Genomic DNA, 15,443 nt, shown 5'->3' on the forward strand with positions numbered 1-15,443 from the left:
GGCCCAAGGTCTTCATTTTCACATTCCCTGGGTCTACCTTCCAAGACTTGGGTGGTATGGTCAGAGCATTTGCCAGTGAAGACTGAGGCAAAGAAGTCATTCAGAACCTCAGCCTTCTCCAAATCCTGTGTAGCCAGTTCTCCCCATAGCTTCTGGAGAGGGCCCACATTCTCCCTAGTCTGTTTTTTATTTGCTATGTACCTATAGAATCCCTTCCTGCTATCTTTCACATCTCTAGCCAAGTTTAATTCTAGCTGGGCCTTAGCTTTCCTAACCTGGTCCCTAGCTTCCCAGACAACATCCCTGTATTCTTCCCAAGCCACCTGTCCTTGCTTCCACCATTTATAAGCCTCTTTTTTCCCCTCTAAGTTTCCTCAGCAGCTCCTTATCCATCCAGGGAGGTCTGCTGGCCCTTCTGCTACACTTCCTTCTAGTTGAGGTGCAACACTCCTGAGCTCGTAGTAGGTGATCCTTGAATATCAGCCAACAGTCTTGGGCCCCTCTGCCCTCTCTAGGGCAGTAATTTAAGACTAAACCAGTGTGTCCTAGGAGGATGCGATCTGCCTCTGAGGGACATAACACCAGAGTGCTTGGTCCTTGTCTTTCAAATGTAATGGTGACAATATCTTTCTGTATCTCTTTCTTCCTGGCTTTATGCCTGTCTTTATTATATTCAATTTTTAAAAGGAGATGAGCAATGCGATCTTGAAGATACTGTAGTTTATTCCCATATGTGCATTTTGCTTTATTTTCTCTGAACTATAAATAAACCAAACCTGCTTAATAACCTGGAATTAATGAGCCCTTTAATTTTGCACTTACTTTGGAAGCTGGTATGCAGTTTTGCCTGTTTACCAACAAAGACAAACAAAAGCTGATTCCTAACAATGGTTTCTTCATAGCTCAGGTGCCTGCAGAACAGAAAGGATAAAAGTAGTATGTTTTTCTTAATTTTTTTTTCCTTAACGGACTCAGTCCCATCTAAATCAGCAATTTTCCATTGATGATAAACTTTTAACTTACTGACCTGAGCAGGATATTAAAGTAACTACCCAGATGTCCTAGGTTTTCCAAACTGATAAATTGATTGTTGCTGTGTTACTTGCATTGTGTGCCAAACAGGAACCTGCCAAAAATGTCTTCACCTATTTGTTTTGATTCTTGCACTTCCATGGTTCTTTACTGCTGTAACATAAAAAGAGTTGTAAACTCATTGAGCTTTCAATAAAAAGTTTGGAATTTTTTTTTTGTAATGGGATTTCCATAAATAATTCCAGAAAATGAAAAGTTGAGAAGGGTGATAGCTAATGTTGTCTCTTCTCAAATCTGTCTCAGAACTGCCATAATATTGGTGTGGTTTTTTTTTTTTAGCTGAGCATTAGAAAGACCTCAGGTTTCTTTCCTGTACAATACTGTTACTTCCAGTGACAAGAAGGATTAAGGAACATTTTTACTGTTCATGCCATGAATAAATGATGAGAAACATACTTCACCAAAGAAGTTCAGTTTTGCAGAAGCTAATGGTACTGTTTCTTGTGCTCTGATAAAAATATTGTGAGCCGTTGGAATTAGATTAGCAGCAATAATAATGTTATCATCAAGTAAACTTTGTATAGAGTTGTATTGAATAATATGCATAATTTATCAGTGTTTTAGTTAAGATCTTATTTCTGTGCATAATGTTAATATGCTACACATTCTCACCAATAGTAGAATAGCATGCACATCTGTCTGCATGCATTTGTAATCTTTGTAATACAGTCTGGTACTGAAAGTTAATAAAATGCTATATTAAATCTGATTAAAAATTTTAAACATCATTCAATGCTGTTTCTCTTTAACTGCAGACCCTGCTACATGGAAAAATCCAAGACACCTTTCTAAAGGTTGCCTTTATCCACTTGCTTTTTCTCCCTACGCATAAAGTGCATGCTTATACACACTAATCACATACATTTCATGGCACTTTATTGTTGTTTACACTTTTACTTTTACACTTTGGCTACTGTGTTGATTGATTATTTTGCTGTCTTGTGATCTGGTTGATTTTTAGTTTTCTGACGTTGTTGCATTAGAATGAGATGATTTTTGCTTTTCTTCTGTGCCGTTGCTGCTTCATAGAATTTCCTGCACTTTTAATTCCCAAATCCTTAAAAAAAAAAAAAAAATCTATTGATCAGCATCTTGAAATTCAACTTGAGTGGAAAAATGGTTTGCAAGATTACTTGATTGTAGGTAAACTGTTTGCCAAACGGCCACATTTCTTGTAGGTTGTTCTTCTAGAGCAGATTGCTGTATTGGGGAACAGAGGAGAAATAACCACAAACTGAAAATTGTAAATGGAATTTATCACTACTACTTGGAAACCTAGTTGTGGAAGTGTCAGTATCTCACAGTGTAACTCAGAATGCTGCTGTGCTACCAAGCAGGAACTGACAGAACTGCTTTTTCTGGGACTTCTTTTGAATAGCCCCAAGTCATTCTGGACATCAGTGGTGACTGGCAAGATTTAAGATGTTTGGTCCTTGACAGATTTGGGAAGAGACATGTCCTCCTAAGACTACATTGCTATGCAGAGTTCTTACGTATTTTCTGTTTGCTTGGTTTTCATTCTACAGGTTTTTCTAACTTTTTCTTTCAGCTGTAATTAGACCTCACTTGCATGGTAAAGATGCTAAAAGCTAGTGTTTATTTCAGGTTTTTTAACTACTGCTAATAATTCTTTTGTTTTCTGTTGTGAGCTGATATTTGATGGACTAGACTATTTCTGAAAAATGGGGGGATAGCTTATGACTGGCTCAGTCACAATTGTGAAGATGGACTTGTGCAAAAGAGGCAAATTAAAGAGTAATGAAATGCAATGCTTACATAAGGAGAATCATAAATGTATGCAATCATACAGCAGAATCATAAATGTATGAGCTATTTAACATCTAAATGTAAAAAGCAGACTAATTTTGCTGCTTGGGGAAAAAAATTCCTATTGTAGTTTCCAACAAACAGGGTCTTGGAAAAATGAAATTGAAAGATCTACTTCCTGTTCCTCATGTATCAATTCTTTGTTTTCAGAGATAGATGCTGCAGAGTGGGGTAAATTTCTTCACACCAAAAATAAGGTACGTTTACTCCGATGATGGAGTAGCAGTGTCATAAATATGCTATCATATATATACTTAATTACATACCTTTTCCCTCGACTTTCCCAAAAAGGAGGTTGTTTTGCCTGCTATACTATATGCCAGAATATTGAAGGTTCTCTGTTTTGCTTTTTATGAGTAGAAAACTGCTGAAAACATACTTTTAAATTTAAGATGGAAAGTTTATTAATGGTTGTCTGTAGTGAGGGTCGTTGATTCTGCCAAGTTACTTATCTTAATCCTTTTTGTGCTATTTTGTTAGGGTTTTTTTTTCTTTTTTGTGTGTTGACAAAATTAGAAAGGACATTGTAAAGACAAGGAAGTATATAATCACAAGTCATTTCATTCTTTTGAAGAATTGGCTACTTCAGAGATTTATCAGAAAGCTATGACAAGGAAGGAAGAGCCTAATGAGCATTGGGGGGAGAAACAGATGAGATGACCTAGGACTCCAGTGAGAGAGTCAAAGCTTAAATCTTTATTCCAAGAAATTAACCTTTCTGTTGGCAGATGAATTTGTTTATTACTTTAAAATGGTTTCCTTGCCTTCTAGAGAGTACTAGTAATTGAAGGAAATCTAGAGAGGAATGCAGAAGGAACCTGTGCAAGGGTAGCTCTATGATACATATTTTGGATTGGTGCAAGGAGAATAGTTTTGGCAAGAGTGGAAGAAATTTGAAATGAAACTGCCCTTGTTCTTCCTGCTCTTGTATCCTGAACCTCTTCTTATCTCTATGTTGTTTATTAACTTCAGAGGATTGCAACTAGATTTAACATGGAATTAAGTGTTTGAAATTCTCTTTAAGTGAACACTATTTTATACATTGTCTGACATAGTGGGTTATTAACTGCATCTCACGGTATTAATCAACAGATTAAATACCAAGATTACAAATTCTGTAACTTTTAGCACTGTACTGCTGTTAGCATTAGTTTAGGGTCTAATAGTTATTTTTTCTCACCTCTTGTGTACTGAGTTACAGAGTGTCTCTTGGAGAAGGGAGCATTATTTTGCAATTGGGTAAGTGGATGCTGTCTTTGATTCTTAAAAAATCTTTTTCTTCCATACTTCAGATCTATACAGATTTTGATGAAATTCGTCAGGAAATAGAAAATGAAACAGAGAGGATTTCAGGAAATAATAAGGTAAATGTTGCACTGTCTGTCATTGTCTTGCTGTAGATTCTCTTGCTGCTTAAACCTTTATTCAACAGTTTTGGCATCTGGAAGTGAAAAAACATTGAACTATTCTAATGAAGAGCATGGTATTGCTGCTTGAGATTTTTTAATTTTTTTATTTTTTCCACTGGGTTTGTGAGGTAAATGACTTCAACTAAAAGAAAATGCAAAGAATTGCAGTTGCTTTACTTCAGAGCTTCCTTAATAATAGTGCAAAACCAAAACTTTGAGTTAAACTTGCTTTCATTTTCCACATACATGGTTTTACATGTAATTAGAAAATTGAGTATTCTGTTCTTGCATATCAGTATAATCACTGAAATGTGGTAAGCGTTTATGCATAAATAGGGCTGCTTCCAGAGATGGAATAGGGCTGGAAAATAGGGCTGCTTCCAGAGATGAAGGAATTGTGCAGATGTAGCTGTCTTTTTCCTCACCATATAGTTGTAATGTGTATGATGGAAGAATTCTAGTATGAAAAACAGTTTTTGGCTTTCTGAATGGTGCATTTACATAATCCAGTACAGTGATCAAATTTTACTATCATATTTCTAGGGGATCAGTCCTGAACCTATTCATCTTAAGATTTTTTCATCTAATGTTGTAAATCTGACTCTTGTGGATTTACCTGGAATGACAAAGGTGAGATGCAGAATGCTTCTCTTTTGATTCACTGTGAACAGTGTATTTTGAAAAAGAGTGTATGTTCATACTTTGGCATTATTCTGTATTATTGACGTTTTCCTCAGGTTAAGTAGTTGACTGTATAAATCTGAGATGCCACCATCTTCTGGTGTGAGATTTGGTTTCTGGTGCTCTTTGCTGTTGTCAGAGGTAGATTTGCTTAAGTTCTTCCTCTTCCTATATACAGCTGAGGGATTGGGAGCATTGTGCAAACTGCATGTTGTTTTAGTAGAAGAGGTAGCATTGGAAGTTTCAAAGTTGCACCTGCAGATATAGATGGGTAGCTGACAAGTTCAAAAATGTTTTCCCTATGGCTTTTCCACAACTTGCTATGTATAGTTTGCATAAGAAGTTGTGTAAAGTAAGGATAACTAGAAGAAATGTTCAGGTCATGTTTATTCAGGTTTTAGACTAACTAATCTTCTGTGCCATGAAGATGACAAGATGACTTCTTGCCTTGCCTGTGCACGTATACACCCTACTCTGCCAGTTGTGCAGGCGGTTCTTGGTGGTTCTTAATAAAAAGTTAGTTAATAAATTCTTAACAACAGTATCAAATAATTTGAATTGATTCTTATTTCTTTAAGGGTGGTTTTGATTTGTATACCTTTCAAGATCTTTCATTTCTTTTGTGTTTGTTTGTGAAGGGGGAAGGAAAGGGCTGGAAAACTCATGGTACAGGATATGAATTTTCAATGAGTGGTCTCTCAAAGGCATAAATATACAATTTTGAACAGTTCTGCATTGGTTTTGTTTTTTTTTTCTCCTCTAGGTACCTGTTGGTGATCAGCCTAAGGATATTGAACTTCAAATAAGAGAGCTAATCCTTCAGTTCATCAGCAACCCAAATTCAATTATTCTGGCAGTCACAGCTGCTAACACAGACATGGCCACTTCAGAAGCACTTAAAATTGCACGGGAGGTAGATCCAGATGGTAAGTGGTAAGAAAAACTGGATCCTGTAATTCAACTTCTTTTTTTAGTTAAGTCCTAAAACTGCAGTTGTTTGAGCAAAAAGTAGGAAGCAAAACAAATGTCATTGCCTTTCCTAGAAAATGCAATTATTCTGTTTGCCCATGGACTTCCTGCTGAATTCTCTGCAACTTGGAGAATGCTGTGATGAATTAATATCAAATGGATTTCTGGCTTACAAACAACTATTTTAGTAGTCACAGGCCAGATAACTATTTTAGTAGTCATAGGAGCCACTTCTGTTTCCAGAGCAGCAAAATGGCATTACAGAATGTTGGGAAGTTTGAGATATGTTTGGTTGGTTGGTTGGTGGTTGTTTTTTTTTCAGTAGTTTACAGCTGTCTGTTAGGATGAATTCATGCTTTAGTGTCCAAGGTTTTTTCTTTTAGTAGAATAGGCCATCCCGCAACTAAGAATTGACTGTCTAGCTGTAAGTCTAGTGACTTTTACTAAGAATTAATTTACCCCTGTAAAAATGATCAGCTGTGACTTCTGGATCACTTCCCAAAATTCTAAACTGTAAAGGTCTGGAGTGGCAGCTCATGTTGCAGGTTCTGTTGGAATAATGGTATATAGTGAGAACCTGAACTACTGAAGTAGGTAGACTTTCTGACTTGTATCCATCTGAAAGTTTCAGGACCCAAGAACATACTGATTTTCTTGAGGTAAATGGTTTATTTTTACACCCTAAAAGTGTGTTATATTTTAAAGAAAAAGTTCTTGCCATATTTTGTTTCAGACCCAAAAGCCTAGGGAATACCAAGGTCCCAGATGAATCTTCTGTCCATGTTAACCTCTGTCTAGATGTGCAATATTTACCTGTTTAGTGTATTCAGGTCACATTTTCCTCCACAGTGTCCAATATGAAGCTTAGTTTTAATTCAGAAAACATTCAGTCACATATTCAATAAAATATGTTTCATTAGCAAAATTAAATCCCCTAAAGCTTCTTCAGTGGATGGATTCCAAGGAATGGATTCCATTCGGTCTCTTGGAGATTTGGTCTCTTGGAGATAACCAGTTCGGTCTCTTGGAGCTAACCAGTTTGGTCTCTTGGAGCTTTGAGCCTATGTATATGATGCACTGTGCTGCAAGTGGGCCTGTTTTCTCCTTTAGCAGCTTCTCCAGTGGGTAGTTGTATTTCAAATACAGTTCCAAACAGATTGCCATTGTGTCTGGTCCTACGTACGTGCTAGAAATATGTTCAGTCCACTCACATTTGAGTCCCCTGCTTGCCCTACTTAGTCTTCTCCACAAGTTCTTCGTAACACCTCTAACTTCATGTAGTATGCAAAAATGTTTGTTGTAGTCAGTAATGAGTGTAATTTCAAACTGCATGGTGCCTAAACCTTTTTCTTTACCAGGTATGTGAGGGGAGTAGTACTGGATAAATACTTCCTTATACACCTCATAATAAGGGGCTCCAGAGACAAATACCACATGTTCAAACCGGTCTCTGCTGGTTTGCAGTATTAAACTTTATGCGGTGAAAGAGCTTTTTGAATGGTGAATTTTAGCTACCCTGATCAGGACAAAACATTGGAGTTTTCCTTTTTGTAGGTCGAAGAACCCTTGCTGTTATTACAAAGTTGGATCTCATGGATGCTGGCACTGATGCTATGGATGTGCTCATGGGAAGGGTGATTCCAGTCAAACTTGGTATCATTGGAGTAGTGAACAGGTTGGTCTGGCACATTAATGTTATTTTTTAGATCATTTTAATACAAAGTGATACTTTCAGCCTTTTTTAACCACGAATATGGTTTTAAGAATAAGATGACATTATATTGAAATACGCTTAAGAACAGGCAAGCAACCAGTTTGTTGCCCACTTGTCAAAATCCTGTCTGTCCTTATTCCATTCAACCAGCAGCTAATTTAGAAAGGAGTAGGGATGCTGCTTCTAAAAGAACTGTAGTGCCACCACTTCTTTCCACTCTTGTTTTTTAGCTTGAGGGATCCTTGTGGTCAGCTGTTCACATTAGCAGTGATCGACTACAGATCTTGTGTATATTAGTGCTAATTGCATATAGAGTCATAGAATAGTTAGGGTTGGGAAGAACCTTAAGATAATCTAGTTCCAGACTCCTGCCGTGGGCAGGGACACCTCACACTAAACCATGTCACCCAAGACTCCATCCAACCTGGCCTTGAACACTGCTAGGGATGGAGCATTTACCACTTCTTTGGGCAACCTTGTTCCAGTGCCTCACCACCTTCACAGTAGGGAAGTTCCTTGTATCTAACCTGAACTTCTCCTGTTTAAGTTTAAACCCATTCCCCCTTGTCCTATTCCTACAGTCCCTAATGAAGAGTCGCTGTCCAGCATCTGTAGGCCCCCTTCAGATATGGGGTCTCCACACAGCCTTCTCCTCTCCAGGCAGAAGAGCCCCAACTTCTCATGAGAACAGAGTAGAATCACTTCCTTTGACCTGCTGGTCTTTTGATGCAGCCCAATATATGTATAGCCATCTTACTGTTCACTTTATTTTTTGCATTAGCTGGGTTGAATCTCATGTAGTTTTAATAAAAGCCTTGCTTAGTCTGTGTGCAGCTGCTACCCATACTGATTTGTTGAGTGTGCTGCATGGAACAACAAATAAAACCCTTTGTTATCTCAGGAAGAAGTTACATGTGGAGAGCAAAAAGCAGCTTTTAGATGTCCTGCTTAGACAAGCAAAAATGTAAATTATTTTTACGTTGCATCTGTTAACTAGTTTGTAACTCTCTCTTAACTTAAGGAGTCAGTTGGATATTAACAATAAGAAGAGTGTAGCCGATTCCATTCGTGATGAGTATGGTTTTCTTCAAAAGAAGTATCCTTCCCTAGCCAATCGAAATGGAACCAAGTATCTTGCTAGAACACTGAACAGGTATTACATATTACATAAAGTAAAATAAATGTGTTTTTAAAGATACTCTAATATATTGGTGTGTTAGAAATACATTTCCTTTCTCTTTTGGTACTGTACAGTGGTACATTAAGGAAAACTTGATTTCTGAATTTACTGTAATTTTCTGGAGTAAATGTTTTCCTTTGGTGATTATATTCTATCTTTCCTCTGTTTTAATGGGCTTATAAAGCTGAAATTTTTCCTCCCTTTTAATGAGGGACTGTTTTCCATTTTTAGGCTGCTGATGCATCATATCAGAGATTGCTTGCCAGAACTGAAAACCAGAATCAATGTTTTAGCTGCTCAGTACCAGTCTCTACTAAACAGCTATGGGGAACCTGTTGAAGACAAAAGTGCCACTTTATTGCAGCTTATTACCAAATTTGCCACAGAATATTGTAACACTATTGAAGGAACAGCAAAATACATAGAGACTTCAGAGCTGTAAGTACTAAGTGGTTTTCTAGAATATTGACTGAGCAATTAGATGGATGCAGTGGCTCTTGATGGCTTTCATTGGCAATATTACTGTACTAGAACATAACATACTCAAAAAAGTTTGATTCCAAACTGTTTGCAATGAGAACTTTTTTATTGTTTGTTACTTCAGTTGTTATTTTATTATTTCAGATGTGGTGGAGCAAGAATCTGTTACATTTTTCATGAGACTTTTGGAAGAACTTTAGAATCTGTTGACCCACTGGGTGGCCTTAACACAATTGATATTCTGACTGCCATTAGAAATGCCACTGTGAGTGTTCTTCTGTATTTCTAAGTGTTGTTGCTATACCTTGGCTTTGAAGATAAGGTTTCAACAAATTCATGCTTCTTCAGTCCTATGAATTAATGATCTCGGATGAATGAGTTAATATGAAGAGGCTGAATCCTGCTTATTGATATTTTCAGTGGAAAAATTACCATATCCAAATTTGCAGCCATTATGCTATGTGGAATAAGTTTAAGTCAAATGCTTACTCTTACAGGCTGAAAGCTCATGGTCAGCTTTGGCAACCTGATACTGAAGCTATTATATATTACAGAAATGATGATGTAAGACTGCCTCAATTATTTTGGATTAAGTAATTTTGTTAATTATGAAGATTCAGGCTGAGATGTATGGCCTAGGACAAGTTCAGATCTTTTAATTCTGTGTAAGGACACAGCTCTTCAATGGTTGAGTGTTCATGTGATAGGTTTGATGTCTTGTGAATATGGGAATTGGTGCTGCTAAGAATTAACAGAGTATGTTCACTTTTAAATTCTGTAGTATATAGAATGTTCACACCTTAAACCTTGACTTAGGATGTCAAACACTTATGCCTGCTTTTGTACTGTGTCCTTTTAGGTGTGGACAGACATGTTTCTGCATGGTCAGTAATTACTCTAAATTTAGAGTGCTTTTGGTACTCTGCGGCAGTGATCTGTGTGCATGCTTTTAACCTTCTGTAAATGTAAAATGTAAAACAGCATTTAGTAACATAAGAAGTGTCTTATGTGATATATCTTTGTGTTTCTAAAGCTAATTAAATAAAAAAAAAAAGGGAAATTCCAGGTAAAAAATGTTTTACCTATAGCTAAGGATTGGTCTGTATGGTCATAAATTAAATTATCTCAAACACTGTAAATCATTGACACAGTATTATGATTATACTTAACAGAAAACCCACCTATCTTGTGGTAAGAATTATATGCCCATGACTGTCAAATTTAGGAAGAGGATGTCTTTGCCTTATGATTAATAAGTTCATTTAAACTGGGATCCACAAATGTGAAAGAATTGTCATAGTTTTAAGGCTAGAATGACATTAGCAGATAGAAAGCTTCAAGATTCTATAAGGATGCTGGCTAATCATTATTTAATACAGAGTTTGTCTTAATGGTAATAACTGTATTTTATAGCTTTTATATTTAATTATTCTTTTAACATATTTTACACTTAAGATCTTTTTTGAGTGTTCTTTTGGGTGCAAGCACCATGATGTCATTTATTCTGGGCTTCATCAGCTATTACTACTTAGAAATACATATTAGTTTAATACAGGATTTCACAGCTTTTTCCTTCCTTATGAACTAGGGTCCCCGTCCTGCCTTGTTTGTTCCTGAAGTCTCATTTGAATTGCTGGTAAAAAGGCAAATCAAACGTTTAGAAGAACCTAGCTTGCGCTGTGTGGAGCTAGTTCATGAAGAAATGCAGAGGATTATCCAGCATTGTAGTAATTACAGTACACAGGTAAAAATACATGGATAGAATTATGTTGTAAGTATTGGGCTTTTTTTTTCTCCCCACTTCCCTAAAATTTCTGGAAGTTTCATCGCTAAATTTTTGTTTTGTTTTTTAGGAACTATTGAGGTTTCCTAAATTGCACGATGCCATAGTTGAAGTAGTGACCTGTCTTCTGCGTAGAAGGCTCCCTGTCACAAATGAAATGGTAATTTGCCATCTACCATAACTTTGCTGGAAAAAGTGTGTGTTTTCTGGAATCTTTCTTCATGCTTCCGTTTGCTCTGTAATGTCAGGAACCCAAATCATTAAAGAAAGCTTATATTTGTTGAATAGCTAGGTATTTAATATCTACATGGTTTGCGATTTCCTCTATATTAAAAGTTAGATACATAAAAAAACTAAGGGATGGAGGGACGCCTCTTCATCTTATTGTCCTCTATGTCTCAATTTGCCAAGAAGAATGCTATTAAAACTTGGATTTAACATCTCTTAGTCTTTCTGATGTAGGTATATTTCCCTCCCTTGTAACATAAGCTGCGCATTTACTGTAGAGTTCAGGATGCAGTAATGAAAATTAATTTATAGTCCTTACTCTGTGTGCTTAGGAGATAAATCAGTGCAAAACGTTGATTTTTTTTTTTTTTTTCCTTATAATGCCTTTTAGCTAGTGAAAACTAAAACTTCAACTTCTGAGTTTGAATAAATACATTTTTATATAGAAGTCTGCTTTAAGCTGCTTGTTAGGGATGAAACAAAGTGTTTTATTTATTGACTGTGTTTGATGTGAAAAGCAGAAATCTTTTTCTATGCTCGTTATCCCCCATATTGAGCCATCTCTCACCGGGTCAAATGTTATGTGGCTTGTGGCTGAAGGTTGAATAGTTGGCTCACTTCATTACTATAAAGCTTATTAAATTGCTATAAATTGTTCTGTTTATTGCTGGAGAGGGGTTAGCTTGACGAAGCAAACCAGTTAAACTGATGTAACATCCAAAACAGCTAAAGGTCTGAATGTATTGTGATGAATTGAATGAATTCCCTTCTTGCCTTTTGTATCAGAACTCTAATGTCTTTGGGGCAGCAAGAACGGTCTTTTGCTACAGATGGTTTAACTACACTTTCTAAGATTGTAGGTCATTGATCTTCACTAGCATTAGATTTACTCACAGAATTTTTGAACTCTTAATCACATTGCATTTCAGGTTCATAATCTAGTGGCCATTGAGTTAGCTTATATCAATACCAAACATCCAGACTTTGCTGATGCCTGTGGGTTAATGAATAACAACATAGAGGTAAGAAAATACGTTCTCTTAAGAAGTCTTTAGACTTAGTGAGGGCCTAAATAATTGGTGAAAGAACAAATGCCTCAATTTATTTCAGTGAAACATGATGTATTACAAATATGGGTATACTATTGTGACCCGTTGATTTGTTAGATTTCTATTACATATTACATTCAGTAACAGTGGTTGATATTTCACTGAAAAGAATTCTGTCTGTATTTCTGTCTGGAAAACAAGATGGGCACTTTAATTGTGTATTGGCTATTAAATGAAATATTGGAAGAGAAACCTTAAATAGACAGCTGTGAAATACTCTTTAATGTTGAAGTAAGTGCATTTTGTTTCTGACAGAATGTATTAATAGTTATAATGTTCCTCTCATTTGTGAAATGATACTGCAGATATTTTTTCTCTATTCAGGTTCTTGAATCTGTCTTGAAGCACTTCAGTCTCCTTAAGACAATTCTCTCCATTAATCTTTCATAAGCTGTTTACAAGTTTAGCAATATTTCTTTTTTTCCATGCTCAGTTTTGAGAATACTTGTTGCTGTTATCATCCTAGAGAAGCAGTTGTCTACAACTGATCTGCTCAATTCTTTCTTGAAGTACTTAATCTAAGAGCTCACTAATATTCTTCTGTTCCCCTGCTTACGCAACGCATTCTTTCATAGTAGTGTTTGGTTTTTTTTTAAATGCTTATGTTATCATTTCTGCTCTTTAGATTTAACATTTAACTTCTTCTATACGTAAATTTTGTATTGAGTGGGTATGAAATTGAATTAGCTTTGGTAGACTGTTCTTGAATTGAATTCCGAAACAACATGTATGCAAACTGCCATGAGTTCAAAAATTAGGATATTGTGAAGTTGGACCATATGAGATTATTGTATTATCATGTGTTATTTAAATTAGCTCCTTCCTAACATTTTCCTGAACTGGACATTGAAATTTTTGAAGAAACAAAGCACATAAAGCATCTTCTCCTTATGCAGTGGGCACTTAATTCTTAATTTCAAGAAAAATTGGATCTTTGTCCTGATTGCTTCACATTCTGTTTTGCTATAAAGTGAATTCTACCTCCACCTTCTTCCTTTTGGGTTAATCATAGTTAACCCTAATGACCACAGAATAATACCGTTTAGAATACTGTGGAGATTTAAAGCTTAATGAGAGCTGTAGGGTCTATGGTGAGCCAAATTGTGTAGCTTTGATCTTGTTTTTTAAAGGCTCTAGTTTTGATTACTGAGCATAGAATCATAGAATAGTTAGGGTTGGAAAGAACTTTAAGATCATCTAGTTCCAAACTCCCTGCCATGGGCAGGGACACCTCACACTAAACCATATCACCCAAGGCTCGGTCCAACCTGGACTCGAACATTGCCAGGGATGGAGCATTCACAACTTCCTTTGGCAACCCATTCCAGTGCCTCACCACCCTCACTGTAAAGAACTTCCTCCTTATATCCAGTCTAAACTTTCCCTGTTTGTGTTTTAACCCGTTACCCCTTGTCCTATCACTACAGTCCCTGATGAAGAGTCCCTCTCTGGCATCCCTATAGCCCCCCTTCAGATACTGGAAGGCTGCTATGAGGTCTCCACACAGCCTTCTCTTCTCCAGGCTGAACAGCTCCAACTTTCTCAGCCTGTCTTCATACGGGAGGTGCTCCAGTCCCCTGATCATCCTCGTGGGCCTCCCCTGGACTTGTTCCAACAGTTCCATGTCCTTTTTATGTTGAGGACACCAGAACTGTACACAGTACTCGAACTGGGGTCTCAGGAGAGCAGAGCACAGGGGTAGGATCACCTCCTTTGACGTGTTGGTCACGCTCCTTTTGATGCAGCCCAGGATACAGTTGGCTTTCTGGGCTGCGAGCGCACACTGTTGCATGTTGTGCTGTTGCAACAGCATGTTGCAAAAATTTTTGCAAGAATTTTTATATCAAGAATTTAATTTTGACCAGGCAATCAGAGGATTTTTATCTAAATAACAGAGGTTTTCATAAGATTATAGTATGACTACATGACACTGGATGAGATGAAATTACTAGTGTTGTCTCTAAAATGTAAGTCGTCTGTAAAATATGAATCTTCTGTATGTGTTGATACAGAGCAATACATAATTGAGGTCTTGCTGGATTGTTTTTAAAGGAACAAAGGCGTAACAGATTAGCCCGGGAATTGCCTTCTGCTGTGCCACGAGACAAGGTAAGTAGATGTTGGGTTTATTTATTTATTTATTTAAAGTTTAATGGATTCCCCTTTGATCCGGTCAAAGTATTGGAAACTTTGATATGCTGCCCTGGTAACAGTCTTGGCAGCTTCCAGGTATTGTCTGTCTTCTTTCTGTTTCATAAAATAGAAGTGGGATGTTATTTTTTTCTTCTTCCAAAGGTGCAGTTTTTGGCAGGTTTTAATTCTAGGATTTCTGAAGACTTGCGTCTAAATTTACATTAATATTACACTTGCTTGAATGTTGTCTGAGGTAAGGTTTAAGATGCTAGCAGATGTTGAAGAGGGAGTCAGAGCTTGCATGCTTAAATTTATGGCCAAAACAGTAATTTTGAAAAATATATTCAGTGTGCCACATAGTGACTTGGTGGTTGGTTTGTTGGGGTTTTTTTAAGTTGCTCTTAAAAATGCAATTTATTGCAGTCTTGCTTTCTTTTAAGAAGATGGTGGAGGTGGCATTTTCAGTTGATCATCCTAAATAAGTCTTGCATTCTGTATCTGGAGCTTGCTTAGTTTTACCAGGTTTGGGGATTATTTCAGTGACAAGTAAGTATGTGAGTGGAAGAACCAAGTGTCTTTGACAGTTAGGTATTTAATATTATGTGATGTATTTAGAATCTAAATACACAGAATATACTTTAAGCTCCTTACAGCTTGTAAAATGAGTTATTACAGCCAACAGAAATTGGTTCATTAAATTCATTAGCTTAAAAAGTGAGGCGAAGTCACAGGCTAAATCTAGTTTTACTGCCTTTAATCAGTAGAAGCCAGCTGATGGATGAAGTAGGAATTCAGAGTAGCTACCTAGAGATTGTTTTCAGTGCTCTTTTATCTTTCT

At 36.7% G+C, this 15,443-nt stretch overlaps 1 protein-coding gene across 5 annotated transcripts in view; it reads left to right on the top strand.

Moving 5' to 3' along the window:
• The window catches only part of DNM1L (dynamin 1 like), a 43,601-nt gene that overhangs the window by 18,102 nt on the left and 10,056 nt on the right, over positions 1-15,443 (top strand). For 3 of the 5 annotated variants that reach the window (XM_057427866.1, XM_057427869.1, XM_057427870.1), the window contains 12 exons: positions 3,070-3,116; positions 4,212-4,283; positions 4,872-4,958; positions 5,773-5,935; positions 7,533-7,653; positions 8,714-8,845; positions 9,104-9,310; positions 9,497-9,617; positions 10,941-11,096; positions 11,206-11,295; positions 12,293-12,385; positions 14,525-14,581. In XM_057427866.1, coding sequence (XP_057283849.1) covers positions 3,070-3,116; positions 4,212-4,283; positions 4,872-4,958; positions 5,773-5,935; positions 7,533-7,653; positions 8,714-8,845; positions 9,104-9,310; positions 9,497-9,617; positions 10,941-11,096; positions 11,206-11,295; positions 12,293-12,385; positions 14,525-14,581 — 1,346 coding nt within the window. Of the gene's footprint in view, positions 1-1,847; positions 1,887-3,069; positions 3,117-4,211; positions 4,284-4,871; positions 4,959-5,772; positions 5,936-7,532; positions 7,654-8,713; positions 8,846-9,103; positions 9,311-9,496; positions 9,618-10,940; positions 11,097-11,205; positions 11,296-12,292; positions 12,386-14,524; positions 14,582-15,443 lie in introns of all 5 variants that reach the window. The other 2 variants (XM_057427865.1, XM_057427867.1) reach the window with 1 other exon arrangement.

This window comes from Pezoporus wallicus, unplaced genomic scaffold, assembly GCF_028554395.1.
Source record: "Pezoporus wallicus isolate ANWC-B61680 ecotype Strahan unplaced genomic scaffold, APGP_CSIRO_Pwel_v1 contig_2908, whole genome shotgun sequence".
Classification (NCBI taxonomy): Eukaryota; Metazoa; Chordata; class Aves; order Psittaciformes; family Psittacidae; genus Pezoporus; species Pezoporus wallicus.